The sequence below is a fragment of the Drosophila guanche genome, unplaced genomic scaffold, assembly GCF_900245975.1.
Source record: "Drosophila guanche unplaced genomic scaffold, DGUA_6, whole genome shotgun sequence".
In the NCBI taxonomy this organism is placed as follows: domain Eukaryota; kingdom Metazoa; phylum Arthropoda; class Insecta; order Diptera; family Drosophilidae; genus Drosophila; species Drosophila guanche.
Genome location: NW_022995747.1, coordinates 1,812,759 through 1,830,939, shown reverse-complemented (window position 1 = coordinate 1,830,939; position 18,181 = coordinate 1,812,759). Strand labels below are relative to the sequence as shown.

Below are 18,181 nucleotides of genomic sequence, written 5' to 3'. Positions count from 1 at the left end.
TTTGATTTGTTTATTATTTGCTTATTTTTTTATACTTTAAATCGTAGTGCCAACGACCCTCAGAGCTCACTTAACTCATGCCAAATGGGTGTGTAATTATCTAATTGTATTCTAATTCTACTGGACAGTACAAGCATCACCTGAAGTTTTCAAATGAAAGTTTCTTTTTAACGAGAATCTAACATAAGCGCATATTCATTATTATATATTATATATATCTATATATATATACACTCACACACACAAAAGCATAGGCACATGAAACACACACGCAGACTTAGGGGATTTATCTAATACATAATATGAAGCACACGCTGACAGCATCTACGATCTATGTACATATATCGCTAGAGGAGAGAACTTACCATACAGTACGTGTAAAATAAGCAAATGAATGAGTAAGTATGTTAAATATTGTTAAAAAAGAAAGCAAGTCTTACCATGTTACACATAGAGGATGCAGGAACGATTAATATTCTGCATATTGATTGGCAGCGTTGAATGATTTCCTTTGAAATTCTGTTTGCTCAGCGTCGGAAATATTTCTTCATTCATGTAAGATATCAACTACACACAAAACAAATCGAAACAAAGCTTCATTACCTGATTTTTTTGAGCAACTAACAACAACAAAAATAGTTTATTATGCAAAAACAAAAGCCAATCTTAATCTTAATAATAGAACAAATTTTGTTATGCTGCATTTAGTTTGTATAATTTCCATTGGTGCTGAAAGATCATTGAAACATATTTAATAGCCATGACATTAACGATCATAAGTCGAATCAGTATTCAGAAGAGGGCGAGCAAAACATGACATAGTGTATTTAATCAAAGTAGTTTGTTACATATCAGAATGGGTATAATGAATATACACAGACGAGTACATCTCTTAGAACATTTTCCATCGTGTTGCAGTGAAATTTGTATAAAATCATACACAAAGCGATAACTAAACCTTGTATGCACTTCATAAAACCATAAAACAATTTGAACATAGTCATGAAAATGTTTTTAAAACATCACGTTTTTCGAAATATCATCTGCAAGAAGTTTTATAAAAACCTACGAGTAATAAAATTATGTACGAAAAGAAGTCATGTTAATGTATAATAAAAACGATCTTTGATAGTAATGGATTTCAAATAAATAAGCAAATGTTTGATAAAACCCCGCACATGTTTATTGCTACAATGAAAAGTCAAATCTTTTTCCAGCTTTCGTTCCTTCGTTTTTTTATTACAATTTTTCTTCCAATACGAGTATACATGTACATTTAGTAGTAAATACAGACCATTTGGGTTATATAATTCAACAATACATATAGGAAAAACTTAGCCTTGTATGAATGAGTTATAATTATTTTGTGCAAGAAATGAAGGGGTTTGAGTAGGATATAATAGGGGGAAGTTTTAGAGTTACATCCCGCATCAACTTATCGAACCGAATCGAACGAATATAGACTGGTTTTACTTTGCAGACAATGTAAAATATATGTAAATGTATGTACGATTATGTATTGTATGTATTTATGTACAATCATCTACGTAGTTTTTTGTTTTTCTTTGACTTTGGACCATTTCAGTTATAGTTCTACATTCGTTCGTTCTCTGTTCGCTGTTCTTTCATCTCATGTCAGACTTATCCTTATGCGCCACCGTCAGAGAACTGTGTCTCTATGTCTGGGGAAAAAAATCGATCTCTATCAAATGCAAATTGTACGAGTAAAGCATTCCATGTCCCGTGCGTACTGAATGGGTGTCTTACTAAAATATATATGACTATATCTATATATACTATATATGTCTGTATATATGGTACTTGTATCTGTGTGTGTATAGTCACCTATGTATCTTATGATATCGAGTACATTTATCTTTCTTTATTGGGTTGCTCTGCAGCTGTAGTCGAGCTGTAACTATGTCCTAGGGCTAAACATATAAAGTTTATATAATAATATATATATATTTATATATAGGTTTTAATGTATATAAGTACTTCTTTGAGTTTGTACGATATGTTTGTCCTAGGGAGAAGAGAAAACATTGCAAATGGAGAAGATACAAGTTACAAGTTACAAGTTACAAGTTACTAGATGCATTATAGGTGTGTGTTAGGGACGGTTTCTAGGTTCGTAAAGCGGTCACACTAGTGGAGAGACTAGCGGGGCGAAAAGGGTTTCGAGTATACAAGAATATATGTGTGTAGATAGAGCACAGACCCATCTCCAATCTTTGGTACCTTCGAGTGTGTTGCTCAGCTTAGTTTTGGGTTTCACTCAGTAGGGATCTTCATTGCCGCCGGAGGACACGCCGCATTTGGAGCGCAGTATGGCCGCCAGTCGCTGTGTCAGTGGTTCTGTGGGTGACTCCGAGTCGCTGCACGAAGCGGAGGGCACCTTGTTGCCTGTAAAGGAGGGAAAAAGTGGAGTTAAAATGCGAATTTTAAACGAATTTATTGAGGAACTTACCATTGCTCACATCCAAATCCGTAACCGTGGTATCCTTCAGGCCAAAGCTCAGATTGACTGGCACAATGTCATCCTCCTCCTCCAGCAGCAGACTCGAATAGGAGTGCGTGGTGTTGTCGCTGCGTCCGCCTCCACCGCTCGATGAGTTGCGCGAGGAGCCCGAGTCATTGTGGCTATGGGAATGAGAGTGGGAGTGCGGCACAGCCAGGCCATCGACAGCAGCCAGATCCTGCTGCTCGTCGATCGGCAGCTCATAATCATCGCCACTGCTGCTGCTCTCCTCCTCGCCCTCCACATCCACATTGTCAATCTCATCGTCACCCCAGCCGTTGTCCTCCTCGGAGCAGTTGTGGCTGCTGTCACTGCCATCGCCATCACATTCAGCATCAGATTCACGCAGGTCCAGGGCCAGTTCGGGTGATGAAGATTTATTGTAGTTCTCATCGCTGTCACTGGATGTGGCCACTGCAGAGATTATATGGCAGAGCTTATAAATGGAGCATTAAGGCGGCAACGGCTGTACACACTCACCTCCCCGCAGCTTGTCCAGGATGAGCGGATAAAACTCCTTGGCCGTGCCATTGTTGGGCTCGTATTGGAGAACTAAATGGCAGAGGGAAGCATATCTATCATAAGTGCAAGCCACAAGTACCTTTCGTCGCTACTCACTCAATTTGCAATATTTCAATGCCTTTTTGTAGTCCTTGAGCATGACGGCGGACAGGAACTGCAGGAGAAACAACGCACAATAGATATTTGTATATAAATATAAAACAAATAAACCGAATGCCATCAAATCCCTTTTGAAATTCTCATAACATCTCAACAACAATGGCCACTGCTCCTCCTGCTCTGTTCCACTGGCACACATTGGGGTAGAGCGGATGCAGGACACAAAAGTTGACTCTTCTCAAAGTTGAATGCGCTTGAAAGCAATTTATTAGCAATCAATACGCTGGCATGCAGAGCAGGAGGGTGGCGTAATCCTGCTGAAAAGGTCTTAAAATTAAATCCCCAATCTGTGCTGGCAGTGCAGCAATTTTGCATTTGCATAAGTTCTGTTGCATCTTTGTGCCAGAAGTGTGCCACACTCAGATAATCAGATAATCGGAGGTACCTCAAGGCTACAAGGAGAGACCAAGGAGAGGCGTAAACGCTCGATCCGTAGAGGGTTCTTTAGGGTATTGCGGTGGCATTCTGCGGTTTTATAGATCAAGTTCCTGTGCGAGTTCTTACCTCGGCGAGAAACTCTGTGGGTGCGGATATGCTCTCATCCGCATCTGTGTACTCGGACAGGCTCTGACTGAGGTCCTCGCTGGAAGCGGAAGTTGGCAGAGTGGACGCTGATGCAGCTGCTGCAGCGGCGGCTCCATTCATTATGTTTATGTTATTTGCTGTGGCCAACGTTGTCGGACAGCCTGCTGCCAACCCACCACCAGCTGCTGCTGCTGCTGCTGTTGTGGTTGTGGTTGGGGCAACACCTGCGCCCATCATGCTCCCATTATCGTTTTCCGTTTGGCTGCTGTTCGGCTTGACCGCATAGACGCCATTGCCATTCGATTTGTCCATGTAGAGATGCTAAAACAGAAGGGATTACGACACCTCAGTATTGGTTTTATAAGTCTTAGGTAATGTTTGCTACTCACATTTGATGACATGATCGATTTTTGTTAGTTAATTCTTATTTTGCGTATATTTTGCTTGCTTTATTCAAGCATTCTCCGTAGATAATCTGAAGGAAGACGTAAATTAAAGTTAGATCTTGATTGGCGTCTCAGTGCAGCAATTGCTTTGCCTCTAATTGGATTGCCTCACCTTCGACCTTTGGCCACAAAGGAGCTCGGAACTGCCTTTGGTTAAATGTTAAATGTCAAATGCTAATTTCACTACTTTCAGATCAGAGCGCAGACAACTCGTACTCCAACCGCTGAGATAAATTTAGCCAGACTGCAGGCAAAAAGCGAAATCAAGTGTGGCCTGGCGCCCCCTCAGGGGGTCTTCCTTTTGCTCAACTAGTGGAATAAGGCTGCCTCGACACGCGAACATATTTGCATGACTGTGGGCTCTGCGCTCCCCCTGTGTGTGGCATGTGGCATGTGGCATGTGTGGGAAAAGTGGAAATGCACAAAATTGTTGGCGTTGTTTTGTTGCCCGTTTAATTGGCGCGCGACATGCGCCACGCCTGGAGCTATGCAACGAATGTTTGCCGCTGCACGAGTATCTGTCTGCCCCATTCAATAATTGAAAGTTATGTGGAGTACTCCTCTCAAGCCCCCAAGGACTCGTGGCCCATCATTAAAACCAATAAATTTGCTTTACCGCTCGACAAGCGGAATGATTTACTTAACTGACTTTTGGCCACGGTGCTATGAGTCTGGCCGGAGTCCGACTGCAAAATCAATATCAATAATGGCATATCTCTCGACGTGCTGGGAAGTCATAGCTGACGTTGCCATAATTGCTTGTTTACCCTGCTCCGAAATGGCACTTAATTTTATTTTATATCCAATGCATTGAATCCTAATTGCTTCGTTGCTCGTCTGTGTCTGCGTCTCTGTCTGGCGCAGTCTTTCCCAATGTCATTCTGTCCATCATTTGGTCTCTTTCTGGGGCTCTGTCTTTATAAACAACACGTCAGTCACTCAATTGTCTGCGATTTGTTTGCTTTTCGCCGTTGATCCTTTTCACGTTTTTGGCATTTTCAAAAGTCAGACATGTCTGTGCGACCAGCCGTCAAAAGAACTCTCTAACCAAAAGTGAAATGTTTTCTTTGTAGAAATATATGTACGTACATATGTAGGTATATGTAGTACATAAGCTACACTGCTGCATTTACCAGTTGGCAAAATGTTACTCTTTAGTTGAGATTCACAGAGAAAGCTTTCACTTTGGATTTTGCCCAACATGTGTTACAGTTCTCAGGACAGTTTTAGTTTTGTGGCTGTTTTCCCCTGTCCGTGTTTAGGTGTAGCTCAGCTAGTGGAATAACTAATTGCGAATACATGAAGTACGAGTTGGAGCAAAGTTTTAGCACAGAAGATTACTAACTTTATTGCAAAAAGCTGTCCAGAAATGTTCCCCGAAATGCTCAACAGCAAGCAAGTTTTTGCCATTGAATCTGTTCGAACTTGAGCTTACTGCGTGGCAAAATCATTTTCATTTGCATAATTAAAATGTCTGCGGGGAAATTGAATTTCCATTGCTGACTGGCCACTCACCTTGCCCCAAGCAGCAGGCAACACACACAGCCAGGCAACCCCGTGCAGAACGAACCAGAATTTAAAGTCAGCGAACCGGAAAGTAATATGTACATATGTACACAGATATGTAAGCTAAGCTGGATGTAATATGTACATATGTACACAGATATGTACATATATGTATGAATGATGTGTATTTTGTATGTGATGGGGTCAGTGCAGTAAAATTGCATGAAAAGTCATTACAGTAACTGCAATTCGGGGCTTGTCCAGTCTGAAAATGGTAGCGAATAATTTATAACAAAACACTTAAAAGCGACGGGCGATACGAATCCCAGACTCGAACGTTTGCCAAATTGCCGCCCGGTTGGGGCTTATTTAGGCCCAAAACAACATGCAATATGTAACTGCTTTGCCGATGGCAATCCTGGCACTAGCCCAAGGAACAGGGAGAGGCAGTTTAAACCTTAGGTCCATGTTCCTGCCATTGGCTATTCAGCAAAAGTTAGTCAGGATACCGCACGAACAGGAGGCGTTAATGAGTTTTCCAATTTAATCAATTTTTTACCAGAACATTCGATGAACAATGACCCCCTGCCACATCATTGACTGCGTCCTTGGGTTTGGTCAATAAAATGCGAATTTATGATGACTTTTGAAACTGTAATAACATTTCGTTTTTTATTTATTTGTTGTCATATCCGTAGTGTAGCTCTCGGCACCTTACGTGGACTTGGAAGCGAGAGCTGGAATTGCGGCCAAATGGCCAGATTATAATGATCGCCCCAGACTGCTGTTATCGTTAGCTGTTAGCGGCTGCCAAGCGTTGGCCATTGAGCCAGTAGTCAGTTTACATACGTACATATACTTGTACATAAATATACGTGGGACAAAGGCTGTTTAAAAAGCAAGTCAAAGCTGTAACTATTACAATTTTCATTGAAACTTTTACCATTTAGGCCGTGTTGTTGCACAAAAGTTACTGAAATGTCTGCACATAGAAATATAACCTTAAAAATATCTATGAATATTTTCAATTTGTATTAAACTTTCTATGCAAAAGCACTTTCAGTTTCTTTTGCTTGAAAAATCTCATGAAACTCCTACACCAAATTGAAGTGAAGTGAAATAAAACTTTTACGACTGTTTAATACACAAAATAAATAAAAAACTTTCTGTTTAAAGAAACTTTAAGACACGCTAACCCAAAACTCTTATTCTGGCCAAAAAATGAGAGAAATTTAAGGCTGCACTTTTTGCGGTGGTCCCACTATCATATTTCATAGTTTCATGGCATAGAAATTTACAAAAAAAAAATAAGCACAAGGGTCCCCGAGTAAGACTCTTCTTGCCGGACCGAAAAGTTGCAAGTTGAAAAATTTGCCTTGCCACCCCGTAAGGGAACCCGCCCAGGACGAGGGTAATAAGCGGTTTGTTGTGGTCATTGCCTTTATAGGAATTACAATCGATATTCAGCGGCGGTTTGCTTGCATTGCTGGATGTTGGTATCTATTCGTCTAACGCCGAAACTGAATGCGGCTTAGATGACCAATGAAGCGGAAAATAAGCAATTATGATACTTTACATAGCCACATGGAAAACCATATATGGAACACCTCTGACAGGCACATACGCAATGTTTCCTTGGTTGTGGCTTTGCCTTGAGGTTCGCCTGAATCCACATAAAATCCCAATGCAAAAGTTCCCATACAATAGAACCAAACAATGCGGGGCTTTCAGGAGAATATTGCGCATTGTCAGTGCGTGGTTTTGTTCTACGTTCTCATGGCTTGTACAATGTGCAATGTGTACATATGTGTGTACAAATATATTATATACTTGGTATATAGTGCACAGCGTAGGTCTGTTTTTGTGTCGACTTGATGCACTCAGGCAGTAGTCACCTCCGCTAAGCCACAGCCACTAGCAGTAGCCACTCATACTCGTATTCATTCACCGACTCACGGGCGCATAAGTCGCTCAAGTGGTAATTAAAATTATACCAACAAAGCGACAGCTCTTGGGCCAAGAAAGACACACCAAGGGAGGTGGCTGAGGGTGAGAGCTGATGGAGCCCCTGGCTGTCACAGAAAGCAAAGCGGAAACGTTGCGACCAAGAGAGTCTCCTCCTGCAGCCGACTGCGACACACACGCTAACAAGTTGCGGCTGTTCACACACACACGCACACACACGTTCAAAGTGCATGCACCAAAAGCCCAGAGAGTAGGCTAAGACGAGACTCTCTGCTATGAAATACCCATTACCACCAACATAACCTGAGATACATTCCCATGAGAGCGATTTCCAAGTATTTTCAAGAGTGAAAAGTTCTCAAAGCGGAAACGAAATCTTATGTACAAAATAAACAACTAAATTCCAAATACAAAATCGAACTAAAATTTGCATTTTGCATACATTTCATTGAATCCAACATGCCCTTGTACCGTGTTTAAAAATACATTTACTCATACAACGGCGCTTTGACAAGTTGAAATATTTATGAGTGCCCGTCGACTCGACCTAAAGACGCTGGTGACAAGCCAAGAAGAGCCTAAAACAAAACGAGTACACAGCACACACGGCAAAAAAAAAAGAAATAATAATGAAAAGAATACTATAAATAATACTACGTACTATGTACATGTGTTTTTTTGCCTTATAGAACCTTTCCAACTTTTGGTATAAAGCCCAGATCAAATTCATGAAGATAGACCCGTTTCTTGCAGGCTTGCTCACATAGCGCCATGGTCTTATATCTATTCGAGCCATATGCGATGCATTTTAATACTGCTCTGTCACAACGGTTCGTGTCCTCAGTGTAGTAGTACGCGATGATCCTTCTATTACAATCTCCCGTGCCAATGGGCTTTTGCACGCAATCGGGACTTATGCCAGTGACCAACAGGGCATAGCAAATCATGAGGAAGATCACCAAGAGTTTCATGTTCCGCAATGTTTGGAAGGTAAATTCAAACAAAACGACTGCAATATCGCCAACAACTGCTTGGATAAGTGAAACTAATGCTGTGACTAAATTAATTTAATTAAATAACACGCTAAAAGAATTTTTAGAGAATTTAATTTGCTTTACTGGTTTCTAAAGCATTCTGCACTCAGCCTTGCATGTTGCCTTCTGCTCCAAAATTGATTCAAATTTGATTCAAACTGGAACTTACCTTAGCATTATATGAACACCTCTCGGGTTTCGAGTTGATCGTTTAGTGCATCATTAAAAATAATCTACTGTGCAGAAAATTTCGAGTGCACGGCAACACACACACACACATATATACACTATATACAAATATTAAAATAAAAAGAGAATATTAAGCAGGTGTGTAGGTGTAGCTACCGCCAAGGGCGAATCTTAGTGCGTCTGGCAGGGACGGCAGGCAGTCTACCAAAAATTGTAGAGACTTGCTGACAGGGCATTGTGGCCTACCTTCAAAATATTTACGAGTTGTGGCACCTCCTTTCGGCTGCGGCCTCAACCAGGTAATGCATCCTCCAACTTCGCCCTTCCGCTGCTGCTGCGTGGTTGGCAAGTCCCAGGCTTAATTAGGACCGAGTCCCCGGACTGTCCTCGAATTAAAGATTCAGCGGTGAGGGGCAAAACTAATTAACGGTTGGTTAGCGCGTGTGTTTTTCTGGGCTACTACGCAGCTGATGCTGGCAACTTTGCAACTGTACAACTAACTGTTCCTGACTCTCGCTCACCACACACACAGACACAAACAAAGCCCTGCGATGGGCTCTTCGGTTGTTGCTTTTGGTTCAATTTGTTGCACAATTTCGTGGAATATAATCTTTGTTGCAGAGGAATATGCAAACACTTTTTCTCTTCGCTTGGCTCAAAATTGTTCCGCCTTTTTGCGTTTCTGCAGTTTTGCTTTTATTAACAGGAGTCGACGACTGAGCGAAATGTCCTTTTTATACACACTTGTTCGCTTTTATTTTGCCAAGGCGAGAGCTTTTGATGCTCTCTCTCTCCATCACTGGCTGCCTGTCACACTGCCTCGCTCTCTCGAAAGCAAAGAAACAGTTAACATTTCTCTCGGGGTTTGTTTTGTGTTTCAAGTAAGAAAAGCTTTTTTAGTTACAGGGTGACCCATGCTGAGCGGCTTTGCACGGTGAAGAGGTGACAAAAAGTGACAAAATATCAAATAGTTGGCCAGGTTTCGATCAGAGACATTTAAATACTTTTAGTTCTTCTTGAAAACTCTAAACCACACACAGATTTGCTATAAATCGAATCACTATATCGTTGGATCGTTCAAATAGCTATTCATAGTGACAAAATTCATACTCTCATTTGAGACTGAGTAGCTAAATATTTTTAAATTACAAAAAAATATATAAATATTGTTCAGATTTGATATACATAATGGAAAATCAAACCTTTGAGGATCTAAAGGCCTTTGAGCGTCGCTTGGCAGAAATCTTTTTTAGCCGGAAACAGACTGCGCAGTACTGGCGTCCTATCGTCCTCGGTGAAATGGTCTGCAGCGTAATTTGTGCACTCTGCTTGTTGGATAATCCTCACAATATTAGTTATCTATCAATTATGCTCGTGTTAGCTCCTCTGGTGTATATTTTGCATGGGATCAAGCTTCTGGAAAATAAGATAATTCTAGGACGCTATCGCATGGTGTTGAACGAATATGCCTTGGACGTTAGCGAAGATAAAAAACTTATTGTCACAAATAATCGCATATAGTCATATTCGGACAGCGACTTGTTAATTACATTGTTATTAAATTGTTGTAAAAACCATTGGTAAGTGTTTTCAATTGAGTTTAGTTTTATTTGAAACTAATTAAACGGTGTGTACATTACATTTAGATTGTGTTGCTTTGCACTTGTATCCTAAATATGCTCTCTTTGATGTAGAAATATAAAATCTATATAGTATTTGCAAAACTAACAATCACATTCGACTAAAATCTACCATTATAAGCGACAGATAAAAACAAAAATCAGCGAGCGACGCACAATTACGATTAAAAACAACAACAACTACAGCTCGCTGATTCTCCATTATAATAGGACGGCCGGCACATTAGATGCCCGGCGGTGTCCGGTTGTCCGTTTCCCGATGCGTATCGTTTTTTAGTGATTTTTCAAATCAAATATTTCACGCAGCAGCGGCTCCACCTGGGATGGGTTAACATTTAAATAGACATTTATAATGAATTTATTCAGACGCTCCACATCTGAAATCTTTTGGATTAGCTTGATAAACGCATTTTTCGCCTCACAGCCAGAGTAAACACTCTCCAAATATCTTCGCAGAAGATAGTAGTAGGAATTCTACAAAAACAAAAAAAAAACTATTCAAATATTTCTTATACTTAAATTCCCAAAGAGGACGCACCTGTTCCAATCGAATCACGTCTTTGTGTATCACTCGGGATCGTGCTGAAGTGAACAGGACAATGGCGCACATTATCAATATGATGTTCTCATCCATGCGCCACTTCTCATCAAAGGTGGTAATAAATTTCTGATGTTCCTCATAAATATTTCCATCGGCAATCTTCAGCAGGTCAGTACGTATGTTGCCCATGTTCTCTTTGGTGTGTGGCACCTGGAAAGGAAAAATAACAATTTATATTCATGTGTTAAAGAATCGTGTTAAAGAATTGTCTGCCTTACTTTCCATGCATTGCGATCATCGTCATAGATCATTGCCGAACGCATTATCATCATTTCGGTGCAGCCGCCTTTAAGCAGGGCCACCTGGTCCTCCTGGCACATGTCACGGAATGCACTTATCTTCTTGGCCATCTTGATTAGCCGCTTAATGGCCACAGCCGTCAGATTGATCAGTTGCAAAAGCTTCGGATTATGTCGTGTGTCGTCAGGCTGGGGTCGAACAATAAAATATAACGCACAGGTGGCCCATTATTATCGCACAAAACATTAGAGTCTAGGTTTGTTGTCTATGATATTGTGACTCAATCGCATGGTGCGGCACATGCTTATCACAGCGCCAAACACCTGCGTGCTCCACATTTCGTAGAAAATGTATCGTATTCCCTAATTAACAATAATAATGAAATGTGCTAATTGCGATGAATAAACGTTGAATAAACGTCGCGAAGCAATCGTCAGCTGGGAGGCTCATGAGCGCCTGCTGCCTTCAGTTGATAATGGGTGATAATGCCATGCCATCCCATCGTTTGTCGCTGCCCGCGGCTGATAAAGCCACTGTCTGGTCGGGTCGCCCCAGACAGAGAGAACGAGCGAGCGAGCGCGCGAGAGACTTCACTTTTATGGCGAAGATTATTCAATGTTGTGTTTACATTTTTGAGGAGCGCTTTGCTGGGCACACAGAAACACCTGGGAAGTGACATGTCAATGCGATACGCACGGCACTGACTCACGTCTCGCTGTGGTCTATGCCAGGTGCTGAATATATATAGCGAACGCCTCTGGCACTGCACGATTAGATAAGCCGGGCCCGGGCACTGTTAAGAGTTATAACTAAAATAATGAAGGGGTGCTTGGTGGAGCTAATGACTTTGGTGGTGGTGGTGATGGTTGTTCTGTCGCTATTGGTCACCTTTATGCGATCGTCGCCCATCATCAGGGCACTTAGATCCTCGTCCACGGGATCGTAGAGAGCTTCGCTGGCCAAGCGCAATTCGCGCAGCTTCATTTGCTCAGCTTCGTTCAGTTCGCGGTCCATGTGCATGCTCGATGGAGCGCAAATTGGCTGCTGAGGCAGTTGCTGCTGCTGGTTGTTGCTGGAGTTCGGATTGCAGCCACTGTACGACTGACCGCCCATATAGGACATCTCCTCCTTTATCCGCGACGCAGCCTGTATGCTGTTGAACGCCTGATACTCTATCCGAATGACCTCCGACAGCACAGACTCAATCGAATTGATGCTGAAATCGCTGTCCAGACTGGGCTCATCGTTGTAGTTGGTCTGCATGAACGTCTTCAGGTCAAAGTCGGGCGAATTGGCTATGTCGGGCAGTGGATGGCTGCTCGATGTGCTGGGCTGTTCACTGCCCATTGGGTTCGAGCTGGGCGAATGGTACTGCAAGTCATGGGGCGAGCTGGCGCTTGTGTGGACTGGCGAGGGGCTCCCGCTGCCCAGCATCGACTGTATAACTGTATCCACGCGTTCACTGGCTGGCTTTCCGTTTTGTTCCGGCTCTGGTGCGCCGCTAGCCTTGTCCAGCAATGGCTTGCGGTCTGTTAATTGGGCAGTGTTCGTGCCGCCACTTAAGATGCGATTGACAATACGCAGCGCCTCCGCTGGCGTGTTCATGAACTTGTTCATGATATCAATGGCATCCTCCGGCGAGTGCATCAAGTTCTGCATGAATTCCACCACATCGGCTGGCGAGTCGACAATCTTAGAGATAATCTCAACCCCATCCGTGGGGGAACTCATGAACTTTGTGAATACTGTCAAAGCGTTGAACGGCGAGTTCATAAATTTACTTATGATCTTCAGCGCATCGCCTGTAAAGAAATGCATGGGATAAACAATATATAAATGTGTGTATGTCATGATCTGCACCAACCTGGATAGTCAATCAAGTGGGAGACCAGTCTGAGGGCATCCTTCTGTGAGCCAATGACTTTCTCCATCACCGAAATTGCCTCCTTTTGGGTGCGCATCAATTTGTTAATGGCCTGGGACGCACGATCCGGGTCGGAGACAATCTGCTCAACGATTTTATCGGCCGTCATCAGCAGCGGATTTATTTCGCTCGACGAGCGTCCAGCCACACAGCCATTGGCGCCGCCGCTCTCTACAGAACCGCAGCTCTGCGAGTCCTGCGATCCGGAGTACAGCTCCAAATTGCTGCTGCTGTCTGCCTGGGCCTTGCTGTCATCGGGATCCGAGGCACCGTCCCCGCCGGTGTGCTCCATCATGCGCCGTTTGGCGCGATTATTCTCGATTTTGCGCCGCTTGATCAGCTTGTCCTCCTCGGACATGATGTTCTCGCTCTTCATGCCAATGTCCAGGCATTTTTTCAGGCGGCATTTTTGGCAGAAACGCCTCGTTACCACTGTGATGTCACAATTCTGGTTAAACGGACAGGTGAACTGTTTCTTGGCCAGCGCATTCCTGCGAAAGAATGCCTTGCAGCTCTCGCAGGTTACCGCGTTGAAGTTATAGCCCAGGGCCTTGTCGCCGCAGACGGCACAGTTTTTTGGCGGTGACATGTCACACAGCACACAGCACAGCTTTCAGCTCTCAATTAGAATTCTGATTGATTTTTTAATTGCTTTGGCTTTTGTTGTGGCCTCCTGCTGCTGGTGCTGGAGGTGGCTTATGGTGCGGGGGGACTGCCGTAAGGTAAAAGCACTTGAAATTCGTCAACAGCTACAACTGACGCTGCTTGTCAACATATTATGATCTACATTAAATTTATTGATTGCACATAATGGCCCTATAGCACGCAGAAAATCACTAGTATTCGTTATCACCACATAATTTTTAATTTGCCCAATTCTAGCCCAAAACCCAATAACAACAAGCCGCGCGCACACGCGAATGGCAAAGAAGCGCAGTTATGAGCAAAGCGAGTGTAACTATCGATAAAGATACTCCACTGCCATCCCTAAGCCGATAATATTCGATTGCATTTCGCAGCTGACAATTTCTTTTCCGCAATTAAACAATAAATTATTAATTAAAATGAATCGCGTAAAGACCACACAGTCCAAGACTGGCGAAATCATTGCCTACAGCGAAGGAGCCATTCGCAACAACATATCTGCCGTCGAATACTGCCGGACATCGATGGCCGCCATCTCAGGCTGCGCCGCTGGTAATTGACACTGATTGGACCCCCACCAAACGTGCGCCAATCTCCATTTATGAATGAATGCACTCTTATTTTCTAGGTATTTTGGGCCTGAGCGGAACACTGGGATTCCTCTTCTACTTCCTGTCGGTGTTTGTTCTGTGGCTGATGGTGCTGCTGAAGTCGGGCACGCAGTGGCGCAAATACTTCATTAGCCGCAGCAATCTGCTGACCAACCAATTCATGGGCGGCCTTTGCACCTACGTGCTCTTCTGGACATTCTTGTACGGCATGGTTCACGTGTATTAACTTGGCGCATTCACAAACAAATAGAACAATAAACATAAGATTTGACTAGGAAACACACAAAAAGGAGACATATGGTTTTAGGTTTGTACAACCGATGCGGCCGCCGCTGTACCCGAGCAGTCGCACCATGGAGTTTTATTTACATCACAATCAAGCATAATGTTCAGCACGGTTATGTCGATCCCGTCGATTGTCAGTCCCTGCACCTTTAGTATTTTGTACTTGACATTGTCGAGACCCGTTTTGTGGTCCCGCTTGCGGGTCATCTCCTTTTGATTGAAGCACTTTTGAGTGTCCCGCTTGCGATGATGGCGATTGTGAATATGGCTAAGGAGATAACAGGCAGTTAAATGACATTACGAATGGCTTAATCTGTGTGCTTGTGCCTACCCAAATGTGTCGTTGACGCCAGTCTTAATGTTTTGTGGTCGCGTGACCTGCAGTCCTGCATCCCGGATGCGCACGAAGAACTCATCATCCTCCAGACCCCAGCCCCAATATTGATTCGACATGCCGTTCATTTTCTGAAAGTGCTCACGCCGCACCAGCAGAATCCCACCAACAAAGTTGTCGTAGTGATATTTTGGATGCAGCTTTGGCCCGGCAATGTGCAGCGGGCCCAGGTTGCTGGGATATTCGTAGAGCAGATCGTCGTTGCGCGGCAGCAGGTCGACGTCGTGCATGGCAATATAGTCGTAGACCTCGTGGCAAAACTGGAAGCCCACGTTAATGAGGGAAGCGCGATTAAAGCGGAACCTGTCCACCTGATTCAACAGGAATATGTGATGGGCAACACCTTGCCGCTTAAGGAAACCAGTGATATGTGGCACAAACTGCAGCAGCTCCTCGAAACGGTCCCGGAACGGCACCAACACAGCCATCTTGTGCGCCGCCGTGCTGTGGTCATGCTCCTGTCCCTTGGGTGCGGGCGTCACAGGCGCTGATTTCTGCACTGGTCCACTACCCACAAGTTTCGCCAATGGATTTGACAGCGGGCATATGCAATCTAAAAAAAAACCAGCAACGCCATTCGGTATTTATAGAATCCATTCATGCCAGCGTGCGACCTACTCACCTGAACCCAGCGGCATGAAACTTAGAACCGCTATGCCGCCCAAGCAGAAGGACAGGCCGCAAACAAAACCCCAATTTATGGTGGATATATTAACCATTGGAATTAGCGAATTTAGGCTGTCCGTCAAGCTAAACACTGTGTCAAATCCATAGGCAAAAGCTAAAAACTATTAATATTTATACAATTTCAGGTGCTAAAGATTACTGCCTATCGAATGCTAGTCGAGTATGTATTCGATGACGCGTCAGCTGTTGCATGCCGTCGATAGGCAACGTGCCACCTTTTGAGCGACACGTTTGAATACGTGTAACGGTAAGCCGATTCCAGGTGTAATTATTTGATTAAATTATTAATAAATGTATAAACTGGCACTGCCCTGACTTTAGCCACTTCAACACAGGCATTACTCTCTCCAAAGCATATATTATGGATGAATCTTATGATAAACTATGGACAGCCTGCATGACGTAATTCTACTTCCAGAACTTCTTCACGGACATGTTCTTCTCGGAGTCCTTTTGCATCACCTTGGAGACGGCCATCTCAAAGTCTTCCTGAGTGACGTGAACGCGGCGCTCGCGCAGAGCATACATGCCAGCCTCGGTGCAAACGCCCTTGACCTCGGCACCAGAGGCGCCCGGCATCAGCTCCGCAATCTTGCGCAGATTGATGCCACGTGTGAGGTTCATCTTGCGCGAGTGGATCTTCAAGATGTCAAGGCGAGCCTCCTCATTCGGTGGCGGAAACTCGATCTTGCGGTCGACGCGGCCGGGGCGCAGCAAAGCCTGGTCGAGGACGTCAATGCGGTTGGTGGCCATGATCACCTTGATGTTCTTGGTGGCCTCGAAGCCGTCCAGTTGGTTCAGCAGCTCCAGCATGGTGCGTTGCACTTCAGAGTCACCCCTGCCGGTCTCCACGCGAGACGAGCCAATCGAGTCGATCTCGTCCATGAAGATAATAGACGGAGCGTGCTCGCGCGCCATCACGAACAACTCGCGCACCATGCGCGATCCCTCGCCGATGAACTTCTGCACCAGCTCCGAGCCGGAGACGCGTATGAAGGTGCACTCGGTGTGGTGGGCCACGGCGCGTGCCAGCAAAGTCTTGCCGGTGCCGGGTGGCCCGTATAGAAGCACGCCCTTGGGCTGCGCTATGCCGAGGGCGTCGAAGAGCTCCGGGTGCTTGATGGGCAGCTCGATCACCTCCTTGATCTCCTTAATCTGCTTGTCCAGGCCACCGACCATCTCGTAAGTGGAGTCCGGCACCTTCTCAACCAGCATCAGTGACACGAGAGGATCAACCTTGCTCGGCAGGATCTTGTGCAGAGTGTAGCTGTCGGTGCGCAGCGCCACGCGGCAGCTGGGCACCACGTCCTTAATGTCAATGTTCTTGTCCACATCCACCACGTACTTGCCCTCAGGGTGCACCTTCACCAGCACCTTTTCCTTGTCCATGGCCATTACCACTTCGCCCACGTGGCTGCCATGCTCCTGCAGCAGCTGCAGTTCCTCGCGCAAGAGGCGCACTGTCAAAATTAGTGGAGAATCAGCAGTGTCTCTACCAGCAACTGGACTACTTACCCTTTGCATTAAGCTCGTTGCGCTGCGCCTGCAGGCGGCGCAAATTGTCGTTCTTTTCGGCCACGGTAAACTGCAGCTCAGAAATCTTTTGCAAGAAGTAGGATTGAAATCCCGGGCCTTTGTCGCTGTCACAAGTGGCGGCCATAAGCCCAATATCAACATCCATCTTCATCATGACTTCAAAATTCGAATTTAATCGTACAATTTTTTCAATTTGGCACCCAAAAAAAATGTTGGCAAATTTGAGCTGCGCCTTTTTTTCAGATGAGACGACAGTTTTCAGTCAGTGTTGTATAATTTCTGCCAGTTGCTTCTTTAGTGTTAATTAACGTTTGTGGTAGAAAAATGTGTTAACGGATTTAGCAGCTAGTACTAAGCAGCTAGTACTAAACACTATAGTGTAGTATACTATTTGGTTAGTGTACTAAGTCAGATAAAAAAAATGTTTCTAGCAGTTTGTGCCAAGTACATGTTATGTGTTAAAGGTGTGTACCACATGCCGTTACACTATTCAAACAGCTGTTTTGGTTTGTTTACTTTGTGAAAACGTGTGAAAAGTTCATAAAAGTGACTAAAAAGTGTATGTAGTCAGGAAATTACCTCATGTGGGATCTTGTCGCCATTAATTTAACCCAGCCGCATGTTAGGTTTTAGTTTTTTGCTCTCCATTTTACAATGTTTATGTTTTGTTTGCCAGCAAGCGGTGGTTCCGCATGTCTGTCAGTGATTTCACAGCGAATACAGTATTTTCCCCCAATTAAACACTTTGTTG

At 44.1% G+C, this 18,181-nt stretch overlaps 5 protein-coding genes across 5 annotated transcripts; 1 reads left to right on the top strand and 4 right to left on the bottom strand.

Annotated features, from left to right (window-relative positions):
- Window positions 1-1,200: 1,200 nt before the first annotated feature.
- LOC117583777 lies at window positions 1,201-9,596 on the bottom strand. The gene is made up of 7 exons (XM_034272332.1): window positions 9,114-9,596; window positions 4,117-4,202; window positions 3,707-4,048; window positions 3,140-3,197; window positions 3,002-3,073; window positions 2,471-2,935; window positions 1,201-2,406 (listed from the first exon to the last, which is right to left on the bottom strand). Exons 2-7 carry the CDS (start codon window positions 4,126-4,128, stop codon window positions 2,279-2,281), a joined length of 1,077 nt encoding a protein of 358 aa, XP_034128223.1. The 5' UTR covers window positions 4,129-4,202; window positions 9,114-9,596; the 3' UTR covers window positions 1,201-2,278.
- An 851-nt stretch (window positions 9,597-10,447) lies between these two features.
- LOC117582953 (nuclear hormone receptor HR96) lies at window positions 10,448-14,192 on the bottom strand. The gene is made up of 5 exons (XM_034271063.1): window positions 13,213-14,192; window positions 12,237-13,150; window positions 11,327-11,536; window positions 11,046-11,258; window positions 10,448-10,981 (listed from the first exon to the last, which is right to left on the bottom strand). The coding sequence occupies exons 1-5, from the start codon at window positions 13,859-13,861 to the stop codon at window positions 10,781-10,783; spliced, it is 2,187 nt and encodes a 728-aa protein (XP_034126954.1). The 5' UTR covers window positions 13,862-14,192; the 3' UTR covers window positions 10,448-10,780.
- An 87-nt stretch (window positions 14,193-14,279) lies between these two features.
- On the top strand, window positions 14,280-14,811 carry LOC117582956 (ER membrane protein complex subunit 6). The gene is made up of 2 exons (XM_034271065.1): window positions 14,280-14,469; window positions 14,546-14,811. Exons 1-2 carry the CDS (start codon window positions 14,337-14,339, stop codon window positions 14,752-14,754), a joined length of 342 nt encoding a protein of 113 aa, XP_034126956.1. The 5' UTR covers window positions 14,280-14,336; the 3' UTR covers window positions 14,755-14,811.
- Window positions 14,812-14,829: 18 nt separating this feature from the next.
- On the bottom strand, window positions 14,830-16,025 carry LOC117582954 (beta-1,4-galactosyltransferase 7). The gene is made up of 3 exons (XM_034271064.1): window positions 15,830-16,025; window positions 15,145-15,760; window positions 14,830-15,081 (listed from the first exon to the last, which is right to left on the bottom strand). Exons 1-3 carry the CDS (start codon window positions 15,924-15,926, stop codon window positions 14,832-14,834), a joined length of 963 nt encoding a protein of 320 aa, XP_034126955.1. The 5' UTR covers window positions 15,927-16,025; the 3' UTR covers window positions 14,830-14,831.
- A 207-nt stretch (window positions 16,026-16,232) lies between these two features.
- On the bottom strand, window positions 16,233-17,655 carry LOC117582786 (26S proteasome regulatory subunit 8-like). The gene is made up of 2 exons (XM_034270767.1): window positions 17,410-17,655; window positions 16,233-17,354 (listed from the first exon to the last, which is right to left on the bottom strand). The coding sequence occupies exons 1-2, from the start codon at window positions 17,582-17,584 to the stop codon at window positions 16,303-16,305; spliced, it is 1,227 nt and encodes a 408-aa protein (XP_034126658.1). The 5' UTR covers window positions 17,585-17,655; the 3' UTR covers window positions 16,233-16,302.
- Between the last annotated feature and the right edge of the window lie 526 nt (window positions 17,656-18,181).

Excerpts from the sequence above, each read along its gene's own strand:
- LOC117582956 (XM_034271065.1), top strand. The coding sequence starts at position 14,337 with ATGAATCGCGTAAAGACCACACAGTCCAAGACTGGCGAAATCATTGCC. Across the intron at positions 14,470-14,545 it reads CATCTCAGGCTGCGCCGCTG|GTATTTTGGGCCTGAGCGGA; the intron begins GTAATTGACACT and ends CTTATTTTCTAG.
- LOC117582953 (XM_034271063.1), bottom strand. The coding sequence starts at position 13,861 with ATGTCACCGCCAAAAAACTGTGCCGTCTGCGGCGACAAGGCCCTGGGC. Across the intron at positions 11,537-12,236 it reads TGGGCGACGATCGCATAAAG|CCTGACGACACACGACATAA; the intron begins GTGACCAATAGC and ends GTTCGACCCCAG. Across the intron at positions 10,982-11,045 it reads ACGTGATTCGATTGGAACAG|AATTCCTACTACTATCTTCT; the intron begins GTGCGTCCTCTT and ends TTGTTTTTGTAG.
- LOC117582954 (XM_034271064.1), bottom strand. The coding sequence starts at position 15,926 with ATGGTTAATATATCCACCATAAATTGGGGTTTTGTTTGCGGCCTGTCC. Across the intron at positions 15,761-15,829 it reads TTTCATGCCGCTGGGTTCAG|ATTGCATATGCCCGCTGTCA; the intron begins GTGAGTAGGTCG and ends GTTTTTTTTTAG. Across the intron at positions 15,082-15,144 it reads GGCGTCAACGACACATTTGG|CCATATTCACAATCGCCATC; the intron begins GTAGGCACAAGC and ends TTATCTCCTTAG.
- LOC117583777 (XM_034272332.1), bottom strand. Across the intron at positions 3,198-3,706 it reads CCACAGAGTTTCTCGCCGAG|TTCCTGTCCGCCGTCATGCT; the intron begins GTAAGAACTCGC and ends TTTCTCCTGCAG. Across the intron at positions 3,074-3,139 it reads ATTGAAATATTGCAAATTGA|TTCTCCAATACGAGCCCAAC; the intron begins GTGAGTAGCGAC and ends TCTGCCATTTAG.
- LOC117582786 (XM_034270767.1), bottom strand. The coding sequence starts at position 17,584 with ATGATGAAGATGGATGTTGATATTGGGCTTATGGCCGCCACTTGTGAC. Across the intron at positions 17,355-17,409 it reads CAACGAGCTTAATGCAAAGG|TGCGCCTCTTGCGCGAGGAA; the intron begins GTAAGTAGTCCA and ends TAATTTTGACAG.